The sequence below is a fragment of the Pan troglodytes genome, chromosome 9 (genome assembly GCF_028858775.2).
Source record: "Pan troglodytes isolate AG18354 chromosome 9, NHGRI_mPanTro3-v2.0_pri, whole genome shotgun sequence".
Taxonomy (NCBI): Eukaryota; Metazoa; Chordata; class Mammalia; order Primates; family Hominidae; genus Pan; species Pan troglodytes.
In genome coordinates, this window is record NC_072407.2 from 6,090,951 (window position 1) to 6,109,718 (window position 18,768).

General features: G+C 64.2%; 2 protein-coding genes across 2 annotated transcripts; both read left to right on the forward strand.

The window, feature by feature from the left end:
* Positions 1-2,740: 2,740 nt before the first annotated feature.
* Positions 2,741-8,547, forward strand: SYT8 (synaptotagmin 8). Its single transcript, XM_009459679.4, has 9 exons — positions 2,741-2,818; positions 6,006-6,111; positions 6,208-6,371; positions 6,798-6,896; positions 7,038-7,196; positions 7,319-7,486; positions 7,650-7,755; positions 7,851-7,984; positions 8,086-8,547. Exons 2-9 carry the CDS (start codon positions 6,018-6,020, stop codon positions 8,323-8,325), a joined length of 1,164 nt encoding a protein of 387 aa, XP_009457954.3. The 5' UTR covers positions 2,741-2,818; positions 6,006-6,017; the 3' UTR covers positions 8,326-8,547.
* Positions 8,548-8,872: 325 nt separating this feature from the next.
* TNNI2 (troponin I2, fast skeletal type) lies at positions 8,873-13,027 on the forward strand. Its single transcript, XM_024346900.3, has 6 exons — positions 8,873-9,927; positions 10,569-11,350; positions 11,434-11,562; positions 11,725-11,814; positions 11,937-12,113; positions 12,805-13,027. Exons 3-6 carry the CDS (start codon positions 11,440-11,442, stop codon positions 12,898-12,900), a joined length of 486 nt encoding a protein of 161 aa, XP_024202668.2. The 5' UTR covers positions 8,873-9,927; positions 10,569-11,350; positions 11,434-11,439; the 3' UTR covers positions 12,901-13,027.
* The last annotated feature ends 5,741 nt before the right edge of the window (positions 13,028-18,768 follow it).

Consider the following 18,768-nt stretch of genomic DNA (forward strand, 5'->3'; position numbering starts at 1 on the left):
GCTCTAGGTCTTTAGAATAATGGGGTACACGTGTCTAGATGTCAGTGAATTGAGGTGGAGGCTCAGCTCCTCAGAGGCACATTACAGAGCCATGGGAATGAGCAGCTCTCAGACAGGGCAGACACGAGGGCAGAGGAGGTGCACCCAGCAGTGAGATGCCTGGAGTACAGGACGTCCAAAACCACAGGAATGAGGCACCAGGCTCCTGGCCCTGGGCTGACACCCAGGCTTAAGTACCATGTGTCATGGGGGATTCGGAGGGTTCAACAGGTGGGGGGCACGCTGTCCTGGCACCCTGGTGACAACAGGAGACCAAGGAGGGGCAGGTCACCTGGCCCTGGGCATGAGGGAGGGGGCTGCACAGGCACTCAGGCCCCCAAGTTGTGTCCCCCAGGCACTCTCAGGCGTGGGGTGTAAAGATGCTGACGCCAGGGTTCCCCATGAACACAGACCCCCCTAAACAAGGTAAATGGGGTCCACACAAAAGTTGTGGGGGATCAGGCCCCTGCCATGAGGTCCCCAAGGCCCTTGGGAGATGAGGTCAATGCGGGGAGGACAGGGAGAACCCCCGTCCTCTGACATGGTGGCCGCAGTACCAGCCATTTGAGGAGTGGGTTACATGCCCCCAGACTTCCAGGTGACTGGGGTGGCCACCCAGACACTTCAAGACATGGGGTTTTCATCACCAAAATCCAGATGCAGATTCTCAGAGGATAGGAACTGAGCCCATGGAATCAGCACCAGCCATGTTCAGAGGGTGCAGACCCCCACGCCCAAGACGGAGCAGAGCCTCCCAGAGGCTTGGTGATGGGGTGCAGCCTCCCTGGAGGCTCGATGATGGGGTGCAGCCTCTCTGGAGGCTCAGGTCATGGGGTACAGCCTCCCCGGAGGCTCAGGTCATGGGGTGCAGCCTCCCCAGAGGCTCAGGTCATGGGGTGCAGCCTCCTCCCAGAGGCTCGGTGATGGGGTGCAGCCTCCCCAGAGGCTCAGGTCATGGGGTGCAGCCTCCCCAGATGCCTGGTTGATGGGGTACAGCCTCCCGGGATGAAGAGGCACAGACAGTATGCATGAAAGGTGAGTGTGGCACACACAAGCTAAGACACAGAGAATGGGCATAGGGCATCCCAAACCACAGAGAACTGCGGCAAGCTGAGCTCCCCCATCCCCGGCCATCCCGGGCCCCAGCTGATGAGGGTGCCCCAGCCCTGCAGGGCTCAGCAGCTGGGGTCAGAGTGGGTGGGGCAAACGCGCTCACCCAGCACACTTCTCTTTGTGTGCCAGTGACTCCTGGCTCCCCAGAGCCAGCGCTTGCCTTGCAGTCCAACCTCAAGCATTCCCCAGGCGACCTCAGAGGAAGCGTCCCCATCCAGGAGCCCCACCAGGGTCTCCAGGAGGCTGCTGGCTGCCAAGCCACCGTCTCGGGGCCTCGGGGCTGGCCTTGGGCTCCAGCTCTGTTTGGTTTTCTCCTTCCTGCCCTGGAACCTCAGACGCCCGTCTGGCTGTGAAGGCGCCCATATACTGGGGAAGGTACAAAGCCCCTACACAGCTGGCTGCAGAGAACCGCGCGCGGGGCACGTAGCTCAGCTGTACCCTGGGGCCAGCGTCGAGCCACCCCCTGCATGTCTCCCCTTGCTTGCCTAAAAGCCCCACTAGGGCAGCCTCTGGCCCTTCTCATCCCAGACTGAGTCAGACTAGGAGACAGACCCATGCCCTGTGCAAACACCAGAAGGACGTACACGTCCCCACACGCCCAGGGCCGCGTGTGACCGGACGGGCCCAGACGTGCACATGCATGCCCACACGTCCTCCTGCTGTGGCCCGAAAGCATCCTCGGAGCCTGGGCTATGTCCTCCACACTTGCTGCCTGACCAGCCCCACGGGGCCGGCCCCGCTGGGACAGGTTTTCCCGTTAAGCATTAACCACCAGCAGATAAGGGCTCTGAGGGAACGCCCTGACCTGGGATGGCTGCTCCACGGTAGGCCCAAGTCACGGATTTGACTAGAGTGACCAGACTAACTGGCAGAGCAGAGGGAGGGGAGCTTAGGCTATAGGCTCTGCTCGGGGGTCCAACTAAAGCAAGAGGCACTGAGGTTAGACCAGAGTAAGGACTTCCAGCCACTCGCCCAGGGGCCAGCTGATAAGAGGATCACTCATTAGGAAACCAAGAACTCAAGGGATTGGGTCAGCCCAGCAGGAGACAAAGGCACAGAGGGGAATGGCCCGAAGGTGCCTGGGGCTGGAAGCAGAGGCAGCGGCAGAGCCAAGCCGGCCCACCTGGCTCTCTGAGTCCCCTGCCCCACACTGCCCAGGGCAGCCCCCGCCCGGCCCCTACCCTCCTCACACTTGCTTCCCCGCAGCCCACAGCACCTGAGGATGCCCTCTTCCGAGCCAGGCGGCCCTGCACCTCAGGACCCCTCCCCGTCGCGCAGAACCTGCTCAAACCAGGTTCAGCCAGGCCACCTCCTGCTGCCTCTCACCAAGGCCAGCCTGACGGGCCCATCGCCCCCTCCTGCAAAGCTAGGTAGGGCTCAGGGTGCCCCCAGCCCCAAGGGACCCTTGGAAATAGGCTGGAGCCCAGATGCTCAGCCTCTGCGACTCGGGGAGACCTTCCTCCCGAAGGGAGTTGCCCAGCTCTCACGGGCCAGCAGTTCCGGCCACAAGGTGGGGCTCCTGCAGCCCTGCCCCCCGCACCCCCTCCTACCCCAGGAGAGAGTTCCCCGTCACCAGAGGCAGTGCTGTCCGAGAGCTGGACCCGCCTTTGGGTGTCTGAGAGGAAGGCCTGGTGGCTGGCCGGCCACAGGAAGTGGTGGGCGTCAGGTGAGAGCATTTACACCTGGGGGGCTGCCAGCCCCAGCACTCGGGGAAACGTTGCTTTTCCAGAGGAAGGGCTCACGGAAAGGTGTTCCCACGGAAGCAGAAACCATTCCGTGTAGACTCACCATGGAGGGAAGCATTAGCAAGCCTGAAATGGTGCCCGCCTTGGGCTAACATGAAGTCTAAAGGAGGGGGCTCACCCCCGTTCTGCCTGGTGGGGGCTGGGGGCCCTAACGTGGTGGAATTCAGCACAAAACGTCATGGCAGGTCTGGGGGTCCTGGGGTGACCAGGGAGGGTTCCCTGGAAGAGGTGGGCTCACACTGGCCTTGGAGGGTGAGTCGGATGGGGATGCGGAGGGGCCTTCTAAGCAGCTTGGCAGCTGCAGGAGCAGAGCAGCCGCCTTCGTGGGGAGAGAGGAGCCGGTTTCCAGAGCCTTAAGGAGCCTCCTGGAGCGGTGGCCAGGGGGGAGCCAGGGAGGAAGGACCGTCTCCCTTTCCTGGGAAAACATGGCGTGAACTCCCAGAGAAGGTTTTCCCAGCAGGGCTACAGGAGACAGACAGCCAAAGCTAGACAACGGGGAGAGCAGCCCCGGGAGGCTCAGGCAGGGAGGGCGGGGGATTCCCAGATCTGGGAGGGGAGACCCGAGAGCCCCCAGCGCCCAAGGGTCTCCAGGGCACTGTCCCCGGGAGCCATGAGGGAGGCCGGGTCCCGAGGGGCGGACGGCGCCACCTGGTGGCCATGCGCCCGCTGCACCTGCACCTCCCTGGGGTCCCGGCGGTCCGGAGGGACCCCGCACCTCCCCAGGCTTTGGGACCCCCAGCATCGGCAGTCAGCGCCCCCAGGGTCCTGGGGTTCTCCGGAGCAGCTTCTGGGTGGCCCCTGTGCTCCTCTGGGGACAAGGTCACCAGGCTGGCCCAGGAGTGCTGCTGGCCGGCCGCGGCAAATCACTGCAGGGGAGCTCTCTCCGCCCGGCCCTGACTGTTCTTAGAGTAAAGGAGGGGGGACGCCAGCAAAGCGGGGGCACAGGGGAGGGGCGCACGCACACGCACACGCACACGCACACATGCCCGCACTCACAGATGGAGATTCTGTATTGGCAACTTATCCAGAATCTCAACCATAAAAATCTGGAGTGAAGCTACTTTAATCTCAGCATGTATACAGGCTCTGACATTTCAAAAAGAGAAGTTGCCTTGAAACTCCACGTAGGGAGGAGGCAGTGGCCTGTTTGAATCTGGCCGGCACAGTCCCGCTCCAGGGACCCTGTGGACCCAGCCCATTCCATCAGCCACCAGTAGGGGCGCTCCGCCAGCCACGTGTGGGACGCCCGACCCACCTGGGAGTGTCCCCCAGGAGCTGAGGGGCTGCCGAGGCCCGTGAGCTTCGCTGCACACCCACACTGCATCTGCAGGGGACTCACCCAAGGGGTCCCCCGAACACGACAAGCTCCGTCATTTGTGAGGCCCAGTGCAGAATGAAAATGTGCAGCGTCTTGTTCCAAAATTAAGAATTTCAAGATGGCCCCAGCACGCATTAAACCAAGCAGGGACCCCTCTGAGCATGGGGCCCTGCGCACAGGGTGCAGCCTGGAAAGCTGGCCCTGACCTCCGCATCTCCTTTTTGTACCTATAATCCCTCCATTGTGCTGGCCCCTGTGTTCTGGGGACAGGCTGGGCTTCCCAGGCCATGCCGGCCTCCAGAGCCACAAAACTAGAGCTCCCAGCCTCGGTCCACTCGTCTGTAAAACACCTGGCCTGCTGACCTCACAGGGACAACATGCGTGTGGGGCTGGAACCTGGACCCTCCCTCCCCTCCTTGAGCTGCAGCCCCCTCCTCTGAACACCGGGGGTTTGGGTCCGTTCTGGGAGTGCAGCTGCCTCTCCCAGCCTGCCAGGGAGTGGGGCAGTGATGCTGTGTGCGCGTGCGTGTGTGTGTGTGTGTGTGTGTGTGTGTGTGTGTCTGGAGTCATGGCAGGGTCCCTTTCTGTCTGTCTCCTTGCTCTGCCCCAGACCGGGGGGCTGCAGAGGTGAGGGTATCTGGCCTCAACAGCTGCTTATTCCCGAAGGGATGGCCTGGGCTGGGCCCCTGAGGCCAGGCTGACTTGGACATGGCAAGAGGGGTCCCAGGCTCTTGTGGGCAAAGCAGAGGAGGCGCCGATGTGGAGGAACAGAGTCTCCTGGCTGGCTGCTGCTCTCTGGAGTGGGTGGAGTCAGGGAAGAGCTGAGCTGGGGAGTCACCCTGGGCCTGGGGTCACCGTAGGCCCCATGTAGCACCCTGGTTCCCCTGCCTGTAGGTGACAGGAGCCAGCCCAGCCAGGTGTGCTCCCTCCCCAGGCCCTAGGCAGGCGGGTACAGGGGCCAGCAGCTGCGCCCGCCCCACCCTCCTTCCCACCCACATGCCGAAGGGTGGCCAGGCAGGCAGGTGGACGAGTCCAGGCAGCGGCTGAGTCAGTGTGTGTGGAATGTTCTGGCCGCTCCCAGCTGCACCCTGCCCCTACCTGCCACCACCTCACCTTCATCCTCAGGCGCTGCGGCCCTGAGCCCCTGCCAGGAATGCACCTTTAGCCCAGGCCTGCTCAGTGAGCTCCGCCGACAGCCAGCCCTGCTCCTCCCGCCATGACCCTGCAGACCCCTCTGGGCTTCCAAGTTCCTGGGGGCTGCAGTGAACATGCTCCACCTGTATGGCTGGCAAACCACGGTGGGCCCCAGCTGTGGTGCGTCCTGGGGTAGAGGCAAGGAAGTGATGGGACCGCAGAGATGAGACCCCCAGGGATGAGATGGGACCCCCAGGCAGGGCCCAGGGTCCAGGGCCCAGGAGAGAGAAGCAGGGAGGGACAGGGCTCCCTGGTGGAGGAGGCATGCTACAGTGGGGGCAAGGGTGCTCTGAGGTCCGGTGAAGGCAGGGACTAGGCTGCCCAGGCCCTGCCTGCTTGGCTGGGGCTGGGGGCTGCTGGGAGGTGGCTGGGAGGCTGGGCCTGGGCAGCTAAGCTGGAGCTTTGGCCAGGGTCCAGAGCCTCCCTCCCTTCAGCTTCCTGCTGCACAGAACCCTCGCCCCTGGCCACCCCGTGCTGCCTCCTTGCCCAGGCAGACCCAGCGCTGGCTGCTGCCAGGCAGATGGAGTAGCGGGCAGGGGCCGGAGGGGCCACCCTCCCAGCTGACCCAGCCTCCTGGGCCGCTTCTTCCAAACCAGCAGCGTAGAAAGATGGGGCACCCACCAGACTCTCCCAGTGCCCCGGCCCCAGCTGGCACCACAGCTATACCTGGGCTTATTCCAGACCTTGTCGCCGGGACCCCCTGTGAGTTGTGGGATTCCCAAGAGGGGTGTGGGGATAACCCAGCCAAGTGGGGGCTGCAGCTGTCCACAGATGCGCTCAGCCTGGCCTCTACCCCAGGGCCCCGCTGGGCTCTCATTGCCGGCGCCCTTGCCGCGGGCATCCTCCTCGTCTCCTGCCTCCTCTGTGCTGCCTGCTGCTGCTGCCGCCACCACAGGAAGAAGCCCAGGGACAAGGAGGCCGTGGGTCTGGGCAGTGCCCGTGGCACCACCACCACCCACCTGGTGAGGAGCGGCTCCTTGCTCACTCAGTCCAGAGAGGGCTCGAAATCCAGTCTCCAGAGCCCAGGACAGCGAGGCGAGTTCAGCCCCAGGGATGGTTTAACCCCCACAGAGGCGGGTCAGTGAGGACCTTCCTGGCAGGGAAAGTGGGTGAACAGAGGTGAGAAGGAGGCCATGCAACAGGGGCTGCCCCATGGGCCCGAGGGAGCCACAGCGGGTTCTTGAGGAAGGCAGGGGGTACCCCAGATGCCACGTTTGGGGTGGGTTTGGCCGGTCTCACAGAGCGAAGCCGACGATTTGTGCCTGTCGGGTGGCCTGGCCTGGAGGCGCGGGGTCTTGACCCGTGTCATGCAAGTGCTGCCCGGGAGCCCAGGGCTCTGATGGGGCATGATGTCAGCACCACCTGCCCCTTGTCCCAACTCACTCCAGGTGCAACCTGATGTGGATGGCCTGGAGTCCAGCCCGGGGGGTGCTCAGCAATGGGGGCGCCTGCAGCTCTCCCTGGAGTACGACTTTGGAAGCCAGGAGGTGAAGAGCCCTGCTGTGCAGGACCAGCGGTTCTGCGAGTTTCCGGAAAGGGTGACGGGGGAAGGGCAGACCCCGTGCCCTGGGTGGTGGGGAGCTGACAGGGCAGGGGCCCTTGGCTGAGCCCACCCCCCTGGCTCCCAGATCAGGGTGGGCCTGAGGCAGGCAGCCGACCTGAGGCCTGGGGGCACCGTGGACCCCTATGCCCGGGTCAGCGTCTCCACCCGGGCCGGACACAGACATGAGACAAAAGTGCACCGAGGCACGCTCTGCCCCGTGTTTGACGAGACCTGCTGCTTCCACGTGAGTCAGGGATGGTCGGCTGGGTGGGCCTGGACGGCTGGATGGGCCTGGGCTGGGTGGGCCTGGGCAGCTGGGTGGGCCTGAGCTAGGGCAGCAGGGCCTGGCTCACGCCGCTGCCTCAGATCCCGCAGGCGGAACTGCCAGGGGCCACCCTGCAGGTGCAGCTTTTCAACTTCAAGCGCTTCTCGGGGCATGAGCCCCTGGGTGAGCTCCGCCTGCCACTGGGCACCGTGGATCTGCAGCATGTTCTGGAGCACTGGTACCCGCTGGGCCCGCCGGCTGCCACTGAGGTGAGGTGCTGGTCACCAGGCCACAGCCCAAGGCAGAGCTGGCAGGGGCCCTGCCCTATGGGCCATTGGAAAGACAGGCCTGATGGGCAGCAGCTGCGGGGGCCTGAACCCCAACTCGGCCAGAATCGCCCTCCCGGGCTGAAGCCCCTCTTGCTGCCCACAGCCCGAGCAGGTCGGGGAGCTGTGCTTCTCTCTCCGGTACGTGCCCAGCTCAGGCCGGCTGACCGTGGTGGTGCTGGAGGCTCGAGGCCTGCGTCCAGGACTGGCAGGTGAGGGTCACACCTGCCCATGCTGTTGTGCAGAGGGGGGGCCCGTGCTCAGCCCCGAGCCCTGGGATGCCCCTTCGGCAACCTTGCCCTCCCAGAGCCCTACGTGAAGGTCCAGCTCATGCTGAACCAGAGGAAGTGGAAGAAGAGAAAGACAGCCACCAAAAAGGGCACGGCGGCCCCCTACTTCAATGAGGCCTTCACCTTCCTGGTGCCCTTCAGCCAGGTCCAGGTGGGCCACCGGGAGGCAGGGGCAGAGCGAGACCCAGTGCCGGACCACGACGACTGTGGTCTTTCTCCCCCAACCCCAACCTCTGGCCTGTCTCTGCACAGAATGTGGACCTGGTGCTGGCCGTCTGGGACCGCAGCCTGCCGCTCCAAACTGAGCCCGTAGGCAAGGTGCACCTGGGTGCCCGGGCCTCGGGGCAGCCCCTGCAGCACTGGGCAGACATGCTGGCCCACGCCCGGCGGCCCGTCGCCCAGTGGCACCCCCTGCGGCCAGCCAGGGAGGTGGACCGCATGCTGGCCCTGCAGCCCCGCCTTCGCCTGCGCCTGCCCTTGCCCCACTCCTGAATGCACCACGTGCCTCTCTTTCCCCGCTGAGCCCAGGCACTTGCCCAGGCCGCCCTGCAGGACCACTGCAATAAACGCCTTCTCCTGCCACTGTGTGTCCGGCTGGAGCCTGGAGGGGATGCAGAAATAGGGCCCGGGCCCACTCACCAGGGTCCCCTGACAAGGACGGGGGAGGGGCTCCTCTCCAGACTCAGCCAGGCCCTGAGGCCTCTGACCGGTCCCTGCTTGACCCTCGGGTAGGGGTGGGGAACCTCCCCGGGAGCAGAGATCTCCCCTCTCCGGGCCGCCTGGGAAGACCGGGGAGGTGGGGGCCAGAGAGTCGGGACCACATGGGATGGGGCGGGCTAGAGCCAGCCCTGTAGGGACAGAGTGGGCAATGGTGTTTGGGGGCTGGTGAGCGTGGAGGGAGGACCCCCCAACACCTCAGAGACCTGTGCTGCAGGGCCTTCCCTGCATGAGCAGCAGGGGGCAGCAGATGCCTTCGGAAGCCGCTGGGGCCTTTAGGGGCTCAGTCCTGGCCGGATGCCCCTCCCAGTCCCCACACATCTGGGCTGCCTTAGCGGCTGGGGCCTCCACGCTGCTGTCTCCTCTGATCCTCCCCACGGGGCTGCGAAGCCGGCAGGGCTGGGGCCAAGAGCCCCCACTCCGAGAGGGTGCCAAGTCACGGTCCAGGGGGCCTCTGCAGGGTGGGGACCTGGGGGCTGGGGGGGCGATGGCCTCGGGCCTGGGTGAAAAGGGCAATGCCAGGCCTGCCTGGGCAGCCAGGAGGGCCCCAAGCCCCCACGGGTCTGAGAGGCTCCCAATGCAGGTGGTGCCATTCTCCTTAGGTTGAAGGATGTGTTCCAAGTCGCCCGGCGAGGGGACTGCAGCAGGGCGTTCTGGGCAGGCGGGAGGGGCCCAGAGGCACGTGCGGCATGCCCCTCACTCCCGGTCCTGCTCCCCAGGCAGGAAGATAGCATCACGCAGGGAGGGGGCAGCCCCCAGCCCTCGGCCGCTGTGGCAGGGCCCAGAAGGCCACATCTGGAGGTCCAGGCCTCACCCCAGAAGCCAGGCTTGCAGAAGGGGGTCAGGCCTGGGCTGAAGTGGGAAACCCATTGCAGGGGCTGAGCCGGGGAGCTGGCCCCGCAGGGAGAGGCTGTGGCTGTCGCCAGCAAGCAGCCATGTTGGTGGACTGGACGCTGACCTCGGGTGAGATGGGCTGAGGCGAGGTGTGGATACTGGCAGCGACCCCTCAGCTGACCCGAGCTGTGTGCCCCGCTGAGGCCACAGGCAAAGCCAGACACACTGTCCTCAGGCTCCTTACGAGAACGACAGAGGCATCTCCAGCACGTCACCGAGCCCTAAATAGAGTAGCCCAGCCACGGCACCCCCCACCAAGACTTCTTGGACTGGGCGGCAGCACGCGGCCAGGCCAGGCGGCCGGACAGGTGGGGAGGTCTCTGTGGCTCTCCGCGCCCCCATTGGTCTGAGGAGGACTCTATGCCCTTTCTGAGCAGGGGCCCAGCCTGGGGGAGGCCATTTATACCCCTCCCCCTGGGCCCACCAGCCCAACTCACCACTGCCGGCCTGACCTCGCTCCCAGCCCTGCTGCCCAGATTCTAGGTGAGGCCCAGCCCGGCCCGCCGAGGCCGGGGGACAGGGCGTGGCTCGAGCTAGTTTGAGGGAGGACTTCCTGGGGCGGGGGTCTGGGGGCCTGGGGGATGCCGCCAGCAGCCCCCTTTGGGGCCTGCACGGATCCGGCAGTGAGAAGGAGAGGCTTTGGGGAGGCAGCTGTAGCGAGAGGCAGGTATTAGGCAGTCCCTGACCACCAGGCTTCACCTCTGGGGACCCTGGAAGGAGAGTTTAGGGGTCAAGAAACCCCAGAACCTGAGCCCCCAGGCCAAACTGAGGAGGGATTTCTTCCATGCACTTAGGCCCAAAGCCAAAGAGAGAGGGTTAAAAATAACAGCGTCACTCAGGCGGCCATCTGCGCTGGCCCATCCCACCCTCCCTCGGGGACAGCTGCAGCTCCTCAGGCTATGCCTGGGACATTTTGGGAACACTTTCTCCTCTTACTTCTCACCCTGGGGAATTCCAAGACATTGTCCTTGAAGGAGGTGAGAGTAGGGGGAGGAGGTGAGAGTAGGGGGTGGGCGGGAGGGGGCTGTCATCAGGAGCCCTGAACCCCTCACCACCTACCTGATGGGCACAGGCATCACGGTGGCAAGGGCCTGGCCAACACCTCTGTCTTCCTCTCCCCACAGGCTCCAAGCTCAGGACCTCAGGATGGGAGAGTAAGTGGTACCCCTGTACCCCCATACAGTGACCCTGCCCACCTCCTGCCCTGTCCACCCCATCACACACTCCGACCCCGCCAGCCATGGCCCTAACCTCTGTCTTCTCTCCCCGTCCTGCCTGCGTGCTCCCTCCCTGGACAGTGAGGAGGTAAGTAGTTGCTGGGGGCTCAAAACATGACGAGGAGGGGGCCCCCCCAACTCAGCATAGGTCATAGGTCACAGCCTCAAGGCCCTAAGGCCCAGGGAAGATGGCCCAGCCCTCCCCGCTGGCAAAAGTGCCCCACCCACCCACCAAGACGCTGCTGAAAGAGAGGAAGTGGCTGCCCCGAGCCTTCTGGGGCAGGGGAAGTGTGGCTGTGGCCTGGTCACAGGAGAATCACTTCTTCTTTCTGATTCCTGCACTTCCCGCCCCCACCTCACCGGCCAACCTGCCCCCAACTGGCCCTGTGGCCCGGACTCCTCTCCCCCAGCCTCTGGCCTCCCAGCATCCTGTGCCACCTGGCAAAGTGTCACACACCACACAGCACCATGTCCCAGTGCAAGGTCTGGGGCCAGGGAGGCCCAGCCTGCCCATCATGGCCTCAGGAGCCCCCAGGCTCTGCTGGTCCCGGAGCCAGAGCCCCTGACCTGGCCAGGGACCGTGGAAAGGGGTGGGGGTGCTCCAGGCCTGGAGGCCCTGACTCAACCCCCTGTCCCTCGCCCTGCAGAAGCGGAACAGGGCCATCACGGCCCGCAGGCAGCACCTGAAGGTAGGTGTGGTCTTCCGGGGGGGTGGCCCAGGTGGGTCTGCAGGGGAGCTGGCTGCAGCCCCTCACCGTCTGCCCCACCGCAGAGCGTGATGCTGCAGATAGCGGCCACAGAGCAGGAGAAGGAGAAGAGCCGACGTGAGGCGGAGAAGCAGAACTACCTGTCGGAGCACTGCCCGCCGCTGCATATCCCGGGCTCCATGTCTGAAGTGCAGGTACCAGCCCCTCCCCGGCCACCTCGCCTCCCCAGCAGCAGGCCTGCCTGCTAACTCAGTTTCCCCACTTGTCAAGAGGGCCAGTGGGGTGGTCAGGGCAGGGGCAGGTGACCGTGGCTGCCAAGTGTCAGGACGGCCGCCCGCCCCCACACCCACCCCTAGGAGCTCTGCAAACAGCTGCACGCCAAGATCGACGCGGCTGAAGAGGAGAAGTACGACATGGAGGTGAGGGTGCAGAAGACCAGCAAGGAGGTGAGTGGTGGCGGCGGGCCGGCGGCAGGCGGGTAGGCGGTGGCCCAGCGGGCAGGCGGGGCGGGCCGGGGAGGCCGAGACCACCGGGACCTCGGGCTCCCACCCGGCTCCCCTGCCCACAGCTGGAGGACATGAACCAGAAGCTATTTGATCTGCGGGGCAAGTTCAAGCGGCCCCCACTGCGGAGGGTGCGCATGTCGGCCGACGCCATGCTCAAGGCCCTGCTGGGCTCAAAGCACAAGGTGTGCATGGACCTGAGGGCCAACCTGAAGCAGGTCAAGAAGGAGGACACAGAGAAGGTGCGTGCCACGGGGGGAGCACCACCACACCTGCCCTGCCGGGGTCCCCAACACCCACACCTGCCCTGTCCCTGGGGAGCACCACCACACCTACCCTGCCGGGGGAGCACCTCCCACACCTGCCCTGTCCCTGGGGAGCACCACCACACCTACCCTGCCGGGGGAGCACCTCCCACACCTGCTCTGCCTGGGGAGCACCACCACACCTGCCCTGCCGGGGTCCCCAACACCCACACCTGCCCTGTCCCTGGGGAGCACCACCACACCTACCCTGCCGGGGGAGCACCTCCCACACCTGCCCTGTCCCTGGGGAGCACCACCACACCTGCCCTGCCGGGGTCCCCAACACCCACACCTGCCCTGTCCCTGGGGAGCACCACCACACCTACCCTGCCGGGGGAGCACCTCCCACACCTGCCCTGTCCCTGGGGAGCACCACCACACCTACCCTGCCGGGGGAGCACCTCCCACACCTGCTCTGCCCGGGGAGCACCTCCCACACCTGCTCTGCCTGGGGAGCACCTCCCACACCTGCCCTGCTGGGGGCCCTGTACCACTGCCCCTCCAGGGTGCTATGCAGGGGACACTCCACTGCCCAATGCAGAGGGTAAACTGAGGCTGGAGGTGGTGTGGACCAGGGTGCGTGCATAAGTGGGTGAGCCTGAGCTCTCCCCTGCCCTCTCCTCCACAGGAGCGGGACCTGCGAGGCGTGGGTGACTGGAGGAAGAACATCGAGGAGAAGTCTGGCATGGAGGGCCGGAAGAAGATGTTTGAGTCCGAGTCCTAGGCCACTCGCTGCCCCTATGCCTGCCCCGGTGCCCGGCTCCCAGCAGAACATACTAGGGAGATGCACCCAGAGCCTGCCAGGGAGGGCTGGCCTCACCACCACCGTCAATAAAGGATTTGAATCCCCATGGCTGGTCTGGTCTGGCTCTCCCCAGCCTCTTGGGCCATGCTCTGGGCCCCCGCATCGGTGGCCTGCAGTGTGGTCAGTGGCCAGCGGGGAAAGCCCTGGGAGGAGGCCACACGGGGCCTGGGATTTCAGGTTGGGAGGGAAGCTGCTTCCAGCAAGGAGGTGAGCCTGGGAAGGCCCCTACAGGGGAATCCACCCCAGGCTGCACGGGGCTGTTTGGTGAGGGCCCTGATAGTGCCCCAGGCGTTCCTGGGGCTTGGCCTGGGCACATCCAACATGCAGGGCTGGGGATGGAGGCTGCAGGGCCGAGCCAGGTCTGGGTGGGAGTTCCTGAGATAAGTGGGTCTCGCATTTGCACAGCCATCCAAAGGCCCTCCCGGGGCTCCAGAGAGACCCACACATGTGACACACGTGTGGCCCCCGCAGTGCTGGGGGCAGCCCCCTATGCCTCCCAAGCTGCCCCTCCTCAGGGAGCTCATCTGAGGCAGGAAGCCAAGGGCCACATTAGACCCCAGGCTGCTGTCCACGCGTGCCCACCCCCAGATCCTCCTGCTCATCCCCCTCCCACATCACTTTGGGGCAGACCCCCAGCCCCGGGGCCTCCCTGCTTTTCCTATCTGCCCCCTGCCCTGAGCACTGAGGCTGGGCATGGGGAGCGTGGAGGGGCGAGCCTGCACGGTGGGCCATGACCAGGCCAAATTGGCAGTCTCCGGGCTGGGGACCAGCATGGTGCTGGGGGCTGGCCAGCCTGGTCTCTGGTCCTTACTGCCACCCTGAAAGGCAGGCTGTGTCACTCCTCACCATGCCAGGAGACCAAGAGACCTGTGCCCATCAGGCAGGGGCTGGGCCTGGCCCTGACCTGGCCCCAGTGTGGCTCCCAAGTCTCGTTTCCACTCAGCCCCAAGACCCAGCCCCATCTGGCCACCAAGGACAAGGCAGCTGACAGGTTCTGACAAGGCCGGTGACAGCAAGGCCGCGTTATCAGCCCTGCTCTTTGAAGGCTGACAGCAGGCACGCCAAGGTCCCTGTGCTCAGATCCGCGCTGGGGAGGCTGCCAGCCCGCGCTGTGCCCTTGCCCCCGGGAGGTCCCATCGATTGATCTGCCGGAGGTGGACGTGCAGCAGCAGTTCCGCCTCGGGCTGCCTTGAGGGACTGACGTCAGTGGGCTCCCGGGACGGCCTTGGCTGTGTGCAGTCCCCTGCTTCCCGGGCACCCTACAGCCCTGGCATTCAGCTCTGACCTTTTCTGTAGCTGGAGCCCCACGCCAGTCCGAACCCCCCACCCGGGCCTTCTCCTTTAGCCTTCTGTAGGGGAAGGCACGGAGCAGGGCAGCTTGGGGCCAAGGGGGGCACTGCCTGGTGGGTGCAGCTGTGGCAGAGGTGCATGGCACCCCATGCCAGAATGATGGGACCAGGCACGGCCCAGGGTGTAGGAGGCCGTGAGGCACAGAAGTGAGGCCCGAGACCTGGCCTGTGAGGGGGACGCTGCACAAGCCCAAGCCTCAGCTGAGACCTGAGGGAGGACAAGTGTGGAGGCAGAGGGTGCTGCAGGCTGGAGCACATCCCATGCAGAGCCAGGCAGGCAACAGGCAGAGCGAGGGACAGGCGGCGGTGGGGCCTGGCCATGGACCCCTTGCAGGGGACACGGCAGCTTTCCGGAGCCTGTGCCCTCTGGGAAAGGGGGCCGGACCCAATCCCACAGGGCGTCAGAGGGGTGTGGCAGAGGAGTTGGGGCAGGAGCATCACACCTGGCTCCCAACCACAAGATTCAACTCGGCCGGGGCAGACACACTGTGTGGGAAAATTATCTTTTTTATTTCAAAGCAGGGAAATGTTGAACACAAACACGAAATTCCAAAGAGTGACCCTCTGGGGTGGGTGGGGTGGGGGCAGAGCAGGGGCAGAATGGAGACAGGACCCCTACGCTGATGCAGGTTTGGGGGATGTTTTAATTCTTGGGCTGGATAGCAGATGCACGGGTGTTTGTTAAATTTCCAATAGATGAGTGAATGAGTAAATGAAGGAGTAAGTGAGAGGCCTGCGGAAAGCAAACCAGCAAATATCAAACCGGCGCCCCTCTGAGCCCGGCTCCGTCCCTCTCGGGTGATTCTGGTGTCCCTGCTGGAAGTGAGGCCTGCAGCCAGTGCCCCATGGGGCTGTCCCCCAGCTCTGCATTCTAGAAAGACCTCAGCAGGGTGGAGCACAGCGGAAGTCACCGCCGGGTCGGGGGGTGAGGAATGGAGACGTGGAAGGGGCCGGGTCCCCAGGACTTGTTGGCTGAGGGACATGAGGAAGGCAGGCACCTGCTGGGGGCACGGGTGGGCAGAGACTGTTCTCCAGGGCAGGAGCCGTGAGAAAGTGGCTTTGGGAGGAGGTGAGGCACTCACTTTGGGGCTGCTGGGTTTGGGGGCCCTGTGGAAATTCCGAGGGGAGAGCTGGCCCAGGCAGCTGGAGCAGGGGCTGGGCTGGAGATGTGGATGTGGGTGTCCTGGGTGGTGAGCCGATGGGCAGAGGTGCCTAAGGCCAGGGCGAGAGGAGACGAGGGGGAGGGTAGGGACAGCCAGGGCAGCCGGGGCAGGCACCGTGAGCCCCAGGGGAGTCCCGGAAGAGGAGGGGGACAGGCCCAGGGCAGGGGTTGTGGGCAGCCCTGTGCGTGGCTCTGGAGGTCGGGGAGGACATGGCCTCTGAAGTCCCAGGTAACCCGTGCTGGGCTGTGGCCAGGAAGGGGTTGGGGAAGACTGGGCACAGCGGGCCAAGGAGGGAGGGGTGGGAGGAAGTGCACGGGGCACCCCTGGAAGTTGCGGCTGCTGGAGACAGAAGGCAGGGGTTCCTCGGGGGAGGCAGACGTGGGTGCTTCTGCACACGCGGGTGTTTCCTGCTCTGCCGCTGAGCCACTGACACGCAGACACCCCAGTGTCCAGGAGCAAACCGGGCCCCAGGCTCTGCTCCCTAAAACCGTCCTCCCCTGAAGGACCCAGGGCTCCTCAGAAGAGAGGTTGACTGCAGGGTGGGGCAGGAAACGTGCAGGAAGAGCCTGACATGTCCTTTCTGCTAGGAGGCCGTGGTGACGCAGAGGGCTTGCCCTGTGCCCCCGCTGATGGGAGCGGCCATCAGGACACAGACCGGCAGACAAGATAACAAGCAGTGTCCGCGGTAAACGTGCTCAAGTTCATAGTTACACAAAACAACATCTGCATTCCAAGGAAACAGAACTTAAAATCTTTAGGAGGAAAGGAGGGAGACAGAGAGACAGAGAGACAGAGGCAGAGAGACAGAGACAGAGACAAACAGAGACAGAGAGACACACAGAGACAGAGAGACAGAGACAGAGAGACACAGAGACAGAGACACAGAGAGCCATGGAGACAGAGACAGACAGAGGGACACAGAGACAGAGACAGAGAGACACACAGAGACAGAAAGACAGAGAGATGGAGAGACACAGAAACACATAGACAGAGAGAAACACAAAGACAGAGAGACAAAGAGGCAGAGAGAGGGCAAGAGACAGAGGGACACAGAGACACAGAGGCAGAGAGGCAGAGAGACAGAGACAGAGGCAGAGAGAGAGACAGAGACAGAGAGACAAGAGACATAAAGACAGACACAGAGGCACAGAGGCAGAGAGGCAGAGGCAGAGACAGAGAAGCAGAGAGACAAAGACACAGAGGCAGAGAGACACAGACAGAGGCAGAGACAGAGAAGCAGAGAGACAAAGACACAGAGGCAGAGAGACACGGACAGAGGCAGAGAGAGACAGAGGCTCAGAGAAACAGAGAGGCTGAGAGGCGGAGAGGCAGGGGTCGAATGGCAAAGTGGACATGTGCCCTGGGTGAGGGGGGTACAGAGGCACCTTGTCAAATTCTTATTCTTGAAACTTCTCTGTGGGTTTGAAATGACTTCCCCCAAAGCTAAACTTTTCTTTAAACGTTAAAGCAATACAATTCGTAAGTGACAACAAAAACAGATGACATGAAAAATACCACAAGTTAACAGAGAGGACCTCACAGGGCTCAGGTGTGGGCAGAAAGGTGCCCCAGAGGGTGTGGGGGACTTCGGGGTGGTGGAGGAGGCTGAGGACTGCGTGTGTGCCCCTGGCTGAGGGCCGAGGGCGGGGCTGGGTGCCAGGCCCCCGGGGACACCTTGGTTAGGGTTAGGGCCAGGGATCCAAGGCTGGAAAGTTGCCCTTCAGGGACTGCAGGAGGGAGGCCCGGTGCCCTGGCCATGCTGGGCACTGGGTGGAGCTAGGATGAGGCAGGTCACGGGGCTTCATTCTCTCCGCAGGGCTGGACTCAGAGGGGGCTTCCCCCTGACCTTCACCCCCTCACACACTCGATCAAGGGGAAGCCAGGAGTGGGGTCCCAGAGGGGGACACAGAGTTCCCCCCTGAATGTCCACCTGCTAGACCCCCTGTGTGGTCCTCAGGGGTTCCCTGGGCCTCCACCGAGGGGCCCCCGGATCAGGGCTGGGCTTCACCCTCTCTCTCCAGCTGCACCTCACCCCTGACCTGTGCAGCCCTGTGTCCTTTTTGTTCCCCTGGCACCGGCTGTGCCTGGGCCCAGACCCACCTTTGCAGGCCGGTGCCTGGCTCCAGCCATCCTTGGAAAGCTGAGTCCGGCGCTTGCCAGGGCCTCACCACCCCCACTCCTCCGGCTCCGGCTCTCCCCAGACAGCCCTGGAGCCCAGGGTTAGAGCTGCCTCTGTGGCTCAGCCCCCACTCCACCCCAGTGGGCTTCCCAGCCTTGGTTTACCCAGATGTACAATGAACATGGAGATGAGAGTGCCTGCCTCACTGGACCACCAGGTAGGCAGGGACCCAGCTGGCACCTCCTGCCTCCCTAAACTCCTCTCCTATGTGCCCCCCAGAGTCAGCCCGACTCTCCCCCAGCCCCAGCAAGGCCTGGCTCGGCGCCCTGGACCACCCAGCTGCTGAATATCACACCAGGACCACCAAGCCTGCCTCTGCCCCAGGCCTGGAAGCTTCTCCCCACTCTCCCTGTGGCCATCTCCTTCACACCCTTCAGTTCCAGCATGGTCACCTCCTCCGTGAAGCCCTCCGTGAGTCCCCCAGCCATCTCTGTGACTTCTCCTGGTTATTTTCCAGAATGACCACGGACTTGTTTTTTCATTTGTTCACTGTCCGTCTCTTCCTCTGGGAGGGAAAATCCACGAAGTCAGGGACCTGGAGTTATTTGCAGCTGTGTCAGTGCTGCTGGGGCGAGGCATACACCTGTGACGGGACCTCAGGACGGGGACAGGGGTCTGCATGAGGATTGTCTAACAGTCCCTACAAGACGCTGGGGCCACCATGTACACTGGAGTCCTCTGGCAGCCAGTGTTCCCCGTTGTGCGGGGCTGGCCGTGACCACGCTGGAAACCCCCCGATCCCCTTGTTGCTTCTGCCCTCCTGCAAGCACCTCCGCCCCCTCGACAAGCACAGCCTGGCCCCAGGGTCTCTCCCTCCCCTGGCCCCAGTCACCCCTACCTCCTCACCACCCCCTGTCATCTCCCATTGCTCCCCCTCCTTGCCAAGCTGCTCCTGACTCCCTGTCCCCTCCTCGAGCCATCAGGAAGGCCTGGGTCCCGGCAGGCTCCAGTCTCCGCGGCTGCCCCTCCAGCAGGCCGCCAAGAATCAGCGCGGCATTGGGCCAGGCACGGTTTCCACGAGCTTCCTCCTTCTGATCCTCCCCTCCGCCCCCTCCACCAAGCTCCCAAAATCTTTCACTCACACCCCAAATCACCT

Excerpts from the sequence above, each read along its gene's own strand:
- SYT8 (XM_009459679.4), top strand. The coding sequence starts at position 6,018 with ATGGGGCACCCACCAGACTCTCCCAGTGCCCCGGCCCCAGCTGGCACC. Across the intron at positions 6,897-7,037 it reads ACGACTTTGGAAGCCAGGAG|ATCAGGGTGGGCCTGAGGCA; the intron begins GTGAAGAGCCCT and ends CCTGGCTCCCAG. Across the intron at positions 7,985-8,085 it reads TGCCCTTCAGCCAGGTCCAG|AATGTGGACCTGGTGCTGGC; the intron begins GTGGGCCACCGG and ends GTCTCTGCACAG.
- TNNI2 (XM_024346900.3), top strand. The coding sequence starts at position 11,440 with ATGCTGCAGATAGCGGCCACAGAGCAGGAGAAGGAGAAGAGCCGACGT. Across the intron at positions 11,815-11,936 it reads TGCAGAAGACCAGCAAGGAG|CTGGAGGACATGAACCAGAA; the intron begins GTGAGTGGTGGC and ends CCCTGCCCACAG. Across the intron at positions 12,114-12,804 it reads AGAAGGAGGACACAGAGAAG|GAGCGGGACCTGCGAGGCGT; the intron begins GTGCGTGCCACG and ends TCTCCTCCACAG.